At 59.2% G+C, this 9,518-nt stretch overlaps 1 protein-coding gene across 1 annotated transcript; it reads right to left on the minus strand.

The window, feature by feature from the left end:
* Positions 1 to 2,609: 2,609 nt before the first annotated feature.
* ZNF703 (zinc finger protein 703) lies at positions 2,610 to 5,527 on the minus strand. The gene is made up of 2 exons (XM_085080400.1): positions 5,188 to 5,527; positions 2,610 to 4,739 (listed from the first exon to the last, which is right to left on the minus strand). Exons 1-2 carry the CDS (start codon positions 5,398 to 5,400, stop codon positions 3,363 to 3,365), a joined length of 1,590 nt encoding a protein of 529 aa, XP_084936526.1. The 5' UTR covers positions 5,401 to 5,527; the 3' UTR covers positions 2,610 to 3,362.
* Between the last annotated feature and the right edge of the window lie 3,991 nt (positions 5,528 to 9,518).

Here is a 9,518-nt window from a genome sequence, read left to right on the forward strand (position 1 = left end):
GCTGCCAGTTAGACTAAACAAGTGCATTTGCAAGGATTGCTAACCCTCATTAATCACTCTGACAGTCCTAAAAACACATTTCCCCTTTAATGACTGTATTTGGATAATCAGAGCTTTTTCCTCGTGGCGCGGGGTGAGTGACGGTGGGCGCGACTTCGGCGAGCGCCGGCACCGGGGTCACCGGCGAGTCAAGCGCTGCAGGTCCCTGGCAACTTGGGGTGAGCAGGAGAAGGTGCTGCTGTGCTATGGGGAAAGGAGCCACCAGCACAGCCCCAAACACTGCTGTCCCCATGTCCGACACCCATCGGTGTCCTCCTAGCCCCAGCCAGGTTTGAAAAGGTCTTTTTCTGTCTCTCCGTGTTCCCTTTAGGTGACTTTTGCCTCCTGGAGAGGTTTGAAACCTCGCACATTTTCTGTATAAATGATGCAACACATTAATGCACAGCACATTATGAAAATGGTAATTCAAACCCATACAACTCTAAATTAAGCCATACATTATCCGACCCACTCAGCCATATATTTTGCAGAAAGACAGGATTGAATCAAATCAAACTGAAACTGTGGAGTGCAGGTTGTTAGACAGAATGATTAATAAAGTGCATCCCAGTGCTCTTATTATAAAATGAATTCTGCAATAACCTGGGCATACATTACACAGGGAGTTATTTAATATATTGGCAATGCAACTGTTCCCCAGCAGCTCCAGCCCAAGTGCCGCCGCTATCAGATGATACTCGCAGTGTTTACACGGTCTGGCCCCACTGCTGCAGTCCTTAGGGAGGGGAAGAATATTCCTCAGGGAACCTCCTGCATGGCAGGATGCATCCGAGCAGCATCCAGCCCCACTGTGGGTGAAGGGAAGGTGCACAGGCTCATTTTTGGAGCGATCCTGGTGTGAAGAGGGTTTGGGGAAGAGAAGAGATGGAGGTTTGCAGTAAGGAGGGATGCACCTGGCAGCTCTGGGAGAAGAGCTCTGGCAGGATGAGGGCTGTGCAGCCCCTCACCCCCTGCCCTGGCTGCTCCGTGGCTGGCATGTGGCACGGCCCTGGCAGCCCTGACACCTGGACTGGCTGCACTGGCAGTGCTGGTTTTGGCACTGGGCTATGGTGCCTCAGGGTTCTGCGGCATCGCCCTCCTGCCCCGTGGCACGAGGTGCCTGGCCATGGCCAGGGACAGGCACGGTGGGACAAAATTCCAGAGCAGGAACATATAACAGGCCCAGCATTTTGAAGCTGCAGCCGAGGAGCTGGGATTTATGCTGAGGACTGGCAGTGCCTCAGCAAGGCCAACACCAAGCAGCATCACCGGTGGGAGTGGGGGCCACATCCAGGGAAAAGCGATGTTCCTGAGGGACAGGGGGTCTGAATACCTCCAGTGCCACTGGGGAGAATGCACTGGAGCTGCTCTGCCCACCGCCCATGACACCCTGCTCCAGGGCCAACACCAGCTGCCTAAGGGCTCAGCATCCAGGAGGGACACAGAAGATGCCGGAGTCGCTGCACCAGCCTGGGTCTGGCACCCCCTTCCTGCTGTGCCCACCGGGCAGAGCAAACATCCTCAGCAAACCCCCCTGCTCCAGCCCCACTCCTGCAAACCCCAGGCCCTCATCCAGCAAACATCCCACCTGGAAGGAGCAATACCACCGCAGGCACAACCAGACCTCAGCCATGTCCACACAGGGCAAGGGACAGCCATGACCCCCGAAACCAGCCTCCCCCAGCCTTGGGGAGCTCGGAATGGAGCCAAACTGGCCACCAACCTGTCCCACTGCCATAGGAAACCCTGGCTGGCCCTCCCACCGGCCGCACGCCCACGGCCACGCTCGAGGCACAGGCAGGAAAATAAAAATCCCTTCAGCAAAAGCAGTCCCTGTTCTCAGCGCATTATTTTTCAGCTCAAAGGACACAAAGGAATTTAAACACAGGGCATAAAGCAATATCGAGAAGGCAATTAACAGGGATTAATTGCATGACTCACTGAAATGCAACAGGACTGAGGCAGAAAAAAATAAGTGGTGTGGGACAATGGGGCATGTGGGGTTTCAAGGGGGAGCAGGGGCTTGGCTGGGGGTCCCACTGCTGGAGTCAAAGCGCTTTCCTTAGGGAATAGAACCCCTGCCTGGCTAAGCCCCCCAACATGGCGGGGATGGAGTGAGACCATGTCAGAGCCATTCATCACCCTCCTCTACTGGCACAAACATTAAATGGGAGCAGACAAGACCCCACCATCTCCCGGCCGCCCTCACACCACAGTCCGGGACCCTGCTTCAACCGCAATTCCACCCCAAAAACCACACCCCCGGGAGGAGGTGACCACCTGCTCCCCGCAGCGACCTGGGGGCACTGGGGCTCCCGCACCGATCCCCCTCGAGCGCCTTCTCGAACCTTCCCTCCGCCGCCACGCGTGGGAACCCCGGGGGCACGGACGCGCGGGGAGGGGACAGGGGGCGCGGAGCCCCGGGCTGCACCAGGCACCGCACCCGGGGCTCCGGCGCTCGGTCCCGCGGGGCTCCGGCGCCGGTCCTGCCGCCGCCACCACCGCTAGATGGTGCTGGGACCCCGCGGCCCCCGCCGGACCCCCGGGCACGGACGAGACGAGACCAGAGCGTGGGTACAACCAAGAGCCGTTTATTAACAAAATCAGACTTACCGGGGCTCGTCCGCCCGCCCGGGGCCGCCGGTCCTGCCGCTGCGCCCGCCGCTCCTCCGGCCCCCCGGGATGGGGGACACGCGGGGTCCTGCAGCCCACGGCGGGGCACGGCCGAGGGGGGAGCACAGCCTGGGCTGACCATCACCCGGCTGGCGTCTGTGGCCCCACCGGCCCCGGACACAGCGCAAAACAAGCAAAAAAAAAAAAAAAGAAGTAAAAGAAAAATTTTTTTAAAAGAAACAAAAATTTTAAAAGGAGGGAAAAAATAATTTTAAAACCCCAAAAATTAAAAATAAGAAAAAAAAATTACATCTGCAAGTTACAAATGCAGAGAACAGAATCCCAGAGCGATAAACGCAGAGGGGAGAAAAATGCCTTTTTTTTTTTTTTTTTTTTTGCTTTTCCATGTGTGGCAGGAGTCATGCAAGAATTTCTCAGGGGGGAAATTAAGAAGGGGAAGGAAAAAAAAAATTCAAAAGAAACAGAAGGGGAAAATCAAAGCCCCACACCTGCAAAGTAAAGAGGAGGTTTTTTTCTTTTTTTCGGGTTTTTTTTTTTTTTGGACACAGACTTTTGCATACCATTGATTCATTGGTGTATAATGCACTTATATTCCCAGCTTTAAGCTAACATACAGTAATAAATACAGAGTCCAAGGAGGGTGCGGGGGGCTGGGGCTCGGGGGCTGAGCCTGTTCGGGGCCGCGGTGGTTACTGATATCCCAGTGCGGAAGCTGACGTGAGTCTTTGGCCGTAGAGCGCGTACGGGGAGTAGTAAGGTCCGGCGGCCGGCAAGGAGGGCACGGGCAGGGCGCCGGCCGTGGGCAAGTGGCTCTTGCCGTAGGGGTGGTACCTGTTTAGTCCCAAAGTGTGTGGGCTCCTCAAGGAGAGCGAGGCCGGTAACGTGTTGGGGCTCCCGGGGGCGGCGGGCGGGAGGTGGAGGTGGCAGGAGGCCGCGGAGCCCAGCCCGGAGGTAGGGTAACCCGCCAAGAGTTTCTCGGCCCCCGGCAGGGCCGTGTGGGTCCGTAGGTGGGTGAGCAGCTCCTCCGAGGTGGCAAACCTCTTGTCGCAGGGTCCGCTGGCAGACACCCAGTTGCATATGTGGGGCAGGGGGTCGTTCTGCAGCATGAAGCCGTAGGTGTAGAGGGGGTGGCCGGGCAGGCTGGGGGTGCCGCTGGAGGAGAGCGTGGTGTGCACCGAGTGCAGGGGGTGCGTGGGGTACACCAAGGGGTATCCGCTCTTGAGGCTGCCGGGGTCGTGCACGCAGCTGGAGCAGTTGCTGGAGCCCAGGTGTGAGGCGCTGTGGTAGCTCAGGCAATACGGGTCCCGGCATAATCCCTGCATGAAGGAGGGCGGCGAGGCCCCGGTGAGCGGGCTGGAGCTGGGTGGTTTGCCCGGCAGCCCCAGCGCCCCCGGCAGCTGGCTGCCCACCAGCCCCGGCTTGGTGGGGTCTAGCCCGGGCACGAACTGGGACGGGTAGCCGGCGTAGGCGCCGACGATGGAGCCGTGGTAGCCGATGCTGGAGGGCGGCAGGGGGAAAACGGAGTGGCCCGGCTTGTAGGGCGAGACGGGGGCCACATGGCCGGCGGGCGGCAGGGCGGGGGGCTCCGACTTGCGGCCCGAGGGGGGCTCGCCGTGCGCCCCGGGCTCCACCGCCCCGCGCCCCAGTCCCCCGCCCGTCCCCTCGGGGCTGGGCTTGCTCCCCTCGGGCTCCTTCTTCTCCTCGTTGCCCTTGGGGTCGGGGTGCTGCGGCGAGGCCCCGCGGGATCCGCCGGGCGAGGCGGCGGCGTGCGGGGGGAACGGCGGGCACGCGGCGCTGGGCACCCTGAAGCCGGCCTTGTCCGCGCCGCCCTCCTTGCGCGTTTCCCCGCCGCCCTTCGAGTACGGCTTGAAGCTCGACTTGTCCTCGGCGGGCGCGTCCCCGCTGCCCGGCGGCTTCAGCGCGGCGGGGCGGGCGGAGGGCTCCTTCTCGGCGGCGGGCGCGGCGGCGGCCACGGCGTTCAGCTTGGAGGAGGGCGGCGGGTCGGGCTTCCCGATCTGCGAGCAGGTCTGGGCCAGCAGCGCCAGCGGGCTCTTCTTGGCGTCCAGCTGCGGGCGGAGCGGAGCCGGTCAGGGGGGATCCCGACGGCGCCCCCGCACCGGCCTCCCCCCACCCCCGAAACCCCGGGGCCGGGCCCGGCGGCGAGCCAGGGCGCAGCGATGGGGGGGACGGGGCGGGGGGACGCGCCCGGCCGGGGACGAGAGGGACCGGGTGGGGTGTGCGGAGCGGGGCTGCGGCGCCGGCGGGGGAGGGAAGGAACCGGCGAGGGGAGCGGAGACGCCGGGCAGGGCAGAGCCCGGCCGGGAGAACCGGGAGCGCCGGCCGGGAATGCCGGGAGCACGGGGCTGGGAAGAGCCCGGCCGCGAGAACCGGGAGCACGGGGCTGGGAAGAGCCCGGCCGCGAGAACCGGGAGCACCGGGCTGGGAAGAGCCCGGCCGGGAGCACCGGGAGCGCGGGTCCGCTCCGAGCCGCGGTCGGGGGCGGCGGGCACTGACCTCGATGGGGCTGACGGGCGTGGAGGAGAGCGGCTGGAGGTACTCGGGGTGCAGGAGGTGGCCGCCGTGGGCGCTGAGCATCTTCAGGACGCGGATGGGCAGCCGGCTGGCCTGGCGCAGCGGGTCGGCGGGGGGCGGCCGGGGCGACGGGGCGGCCGCGGCTCCGCGGGTCGGCGGGGTCCTCGGCCGGGGCCCGCCGGGAGCGCCGCTCATTTGGGGCGGGGGAAAGGGGGGGGTGCCCGGGCTCCGCGGGGCCGGGCCGGGCCGGGCGGGCGGCGGAGCGGCGGCGGCGGCGGCCCCGGCGAGACGAAGCCCTTCCCCGGCCCCACCGACACGTCAAATAGCCCCGATGGCGGCCGCGCTCCGAGGGGGCCGGCGCCGCGCACCAATCCGCGCCCGGCCGGGCCCCCGGGGCGGGGAGAGCCGCCGGTGGGGGGGGCGAGCCGCCGCCGCTCCGCCGCCACCGCCCCGCGCCGCCGCGCGGGGGAGAACCGCGGCATCGGCCCGAGCGGCCAGCGGCTGAGCGGCTCGCAGGGCACGGCGTGGCACGATGCCGCTGGCACGGCTCGGCAGGGCATGGCATGGCACTGCTGGCGCTGCTTGGCAAGGCATGGCACGGCATGGAACTGCTGGCACAGCCTACCGCGGCATGACATGGTGTAATGCCGCTGACACACCTTGGCATGGCACGGTTTGGATGGTATGGCACTGCTGGCACACCTTGACTTGGTATGGGATGGCACTGCTCGCACACCTTGGCGTGGCATGGCTCGGCTGACATGGCACTGCTGGCACAGCTTAGAATGGCACAGCATGGCTCAGCTGGAATGGCATGCCCAGCGTGGCTGATCGTGGTATGGCATGGCTCAGCTGGCACACCGTGGCATGGCACTGCTGCCATGGCATGGCTTAGATAAGATCAGGCTGGCACAGCACAGCTCAGCACCCCTGTGGAAGTGGCTTCTGCACCCAGCACGTGTGCTCTGTCCTGGTGCCACCCGAGGCGAGGGGGCTGACCTGATCTCAGAGCTCTCACTAAGGGGCAATTCCCTTATGAGCATAGAACACCTTTTTGCCAGGCACTTTCTCCTTTCTGTGGTTTGCTGAGTCTTAAAAATCTTCAGGTGCCAGTGCAGGCTGCTGTATAACTAATTAACTTCCAACAATTAACTTCCTATTTCTAGTTGCCTTTTCCAGACATCCTTGAATTAATTTCACAAACCCCTGGGGCTTCAGTTTTGAGGGGGGGTGCCTGAAAACCAGCCAAGCTCAGCTAGGCTCTGTCCATGAGGAGCCAAGGCACCTGGATAAATCCTGGAGCTTTATCCAAGCAAAGCCTTGCATGTGAGGCTGTGGAGTCCTGGTGGGGCAAGAGCTGCTTCCCTGGCTCCCCTGGACTTCAGGGGGAGCTGGTGGGAGAATGGGGGCTTGGGGAGAAATGTGCAATGGGATGGCGATGTGGAGTGACAGAAGAAAATCATGGGGGTCAGGATGGGATGAGAACTGAGAACCTTTGGCCTGGAGAAAGGCGGTGTGGGGCTGGGTGCCCATTCTGGCTCCACCTCTGCCCTCCCTGGGTTTGTGTTTCAGGTCTCTCCTGCCAACCCAGTGAGGGAGAGGGGAAAGAGGGGGAGAGACAGACACCTCTAATTAATCATATTAACTCTTGACAGATGCTTTATGTTTCAACAATGTTGCTATTATTAAATTCATGTGCCCACCCCTCTCCAAGCCCACTGCTCCGGGTTCTGGGAAAAAAGGCTTTGCTGGATTTCCCTGGTGAGTGCTGGCATCGCCCAGCACAGCCTGACATCCAGTCCCACTTGTCCAACCACTATCAATCACGCCCAGGGTCAGACCTGTCAATTTCCCCTCTTTGTGAGGCTTTTTTCTCTCTTTTTTTTTGCTCTCCCAAAGCTGACCGCAAGATTGATTCAATCCGGACAGCGGGATGTAAGCGGAGAGGCGCTGCCGTTCAAAGGAGCCATTCAAGGAAGGAGGAAACAGAAAAAAAGGCTTTCCTCAAAGTCACTCGATTTGTTCGCCAACAACAACAAGGCCGTAACAGAGTAACCTAAAATCAGGTGGGACAAGTGCGTAAGAGCAGCAGCTATGCTGCCGGAGCAGAGCGAGGGCACGGAGCAGCAATGCCCCCAGGGCTGGTTGTCCTTCCCCAAACCTCGGGTCATTCCCAAGGCCTGATCCTGCCCCGGTGCTGGATCCACATCTGGATCAGCTTGTGTTTGCTGGATAAAAGCTTCATCAAAGGGATGTCATGGCTAATGATGAATCTTGCTCCATGCTGGTGCCGTTCCTGGTACCAGTTGGATCCTTTGCTCTAAAGTCCATGAGGGTCCTGTTTTTATTAAGGAGAAAGTGACCAGAGGGGAGAAAGTTAAACTTCCCTATCCATGTCCAGTTCTGCTCCATGACAAGCCCCTCTCTGCTCAGAGATTGCCCAAGTTCAAATAAAAGCAGTGAGACCCTTGCCCAACAAAAATAACGCCAGCACCAAAGGAAAAGCAAAATATTTGGAATAGGAGCAAAGCCAAAGACCAGAAGCCTCAGGGAACACTTTCACCAATGACTGATGATGTTTGCATCCCTAAGCAGGACTTGCCCCACCTGGGCTGGCGTTAAGGAGGTTTGATTTTGCCAAGGATGAGTTCCCATGCAGAGCCATAATGAAGCCCAGGGACTCCAATGTCTTTGTGACCTGTGAAGCGAGGCTGGGAAAGACAGAACTGAGTTTTTAAGTTCAAGATCTTCCAGTAACTTGGGATGAGTCTGAGCAGGGAGTTTTCTGTCCCATGGCAGCAGCATCCTGAGTGCCAGGGGGTGCAGAGCAGGCAGGATGGAGAGAGGCACCTGAGCACTGCAACCTGCACAGAAAATTGTGGTGGGATAAGATAAGACATGAATTTAAATCACTGTAACTCTCCTCTGCTATGTTTTTACTCAGAAATAAATCTGTCCTGTTTCATTGCTGCTGGATACAGTTTAAGGGAAAATGGGATAAATGGAGCTGGGGATGTGTGGGATGTGGGGGGGTGAGCACCACCTCCCACCTCTGCAGGGCAGTGAGGGGACATCTGCCATGAGGGACAGGGCAGAGGGACAGCCCGTGCTTGGCAGTCCCCACATGGGTCCCACAGAGGTTCCAGCCAGTGTGGGGAGAGCTGGGGGATGGCTCTGGCTCCTGCTTCAGGATGAGGATCCAAGGCACATCCTAAATCTGAGCCTTTATCTGCACCCAGTGCCTGCTGTACACTGCTGTTGCACAGGTAAATCCTCCCTTGCCCACCCTGCAGCCCCTCCAGCTGCTCTGTGGAAGCAAAACCTTCAGAGTCAGCATTTTCCCTGCCCTGCTCCATTCCCGAGTCCCTCCACTCCCCACGCAGCACCAGCCCAGGCCTTGCTTTTAGCTGCAGAACAAGTGCATAAAAATGATCTTATTTATTACAGGAGACATGTTTTAAAACAACTGACAAAATTGCAAGATGTAAAACGACAAGCAAGTGCTTTTTCTTTTTTAAGCCCGTATAGACTCCTGGCAATGATAAAAATAGTGTTTTCTTTTTTAAAGTTGGAATTAATCTTTCTTTCCAAAGCAATCATGTAGCAGGAAAAGCAGGAAGACACTTGGATATTAACTGATCCTCGCTGGTGATGGTTAGTTATGGAATGGCCGGGACTCGCTTCCCTCTGCAGAGCCATTAACTCTACAAACATTAAAGCAAAAAAAAGGTGAAGGGTTTTTCCCCTCCCCTGTTCCCTTGATGTGTGACTAACAGCTGCTTTTCTGTGTGACAAATCAGTGGGGTCTTCCTGTTGTTGATGTAATGAAGCTGTTTCCTGGTGGGAAATTCTACGGGATAAATTGCAGAAGGGGGAGGAGAACATCCCACACTTAAGGAAGAGCTTTGGAAGGAGGGAGGGAGGGAGCTCTGGTGGTCAGGGCTGGCCTGGGGTCACAGTCGCTTTAATGAGGCTTTTTGGGGAGTTTTCCTGTTTATCTCCAACGTTTTGGTTGTGCCATCAGAGTGAGGGTCCCCACAGCCATGGGATGTAGGCAGGATAGTTTGGGGTGTTCTCTCCACTGACCCCCACATTAACCCCATGCTGGTGCTGCACAGAGCTGTGCCAGGCAGCTGAGTTCCCATGCCTCAGTTTCCCCATCTCTAAAGGGGGGTTGATGGTGACCCCCCATCTCCATCACTGTCAGCCCCCAAAATCGCTGTGGGGATGCCAGCACTTCCCTGTGCTGTACTTGGGGGGATTTGCCTCACTGGGTTAATTTAGTCCTGAGACACCCACAAAAAAAATCACCT

This window comes from Lichenostomus cassidix, chromosome 22 (assembly GCF_008360975.1).
Source record: "Lichenostomus cassidix isolate B80296 chromosome 22, HeHo_3.0, whole genome shotgun sequence".
In the NCBI taxonomy this organism is placed as follows: Eukaryota; Metazoa; Chordata; class Aves; order Passeriformes; family Meliphagidae; genus Lichenostomus; species Lichenostomus cassidix.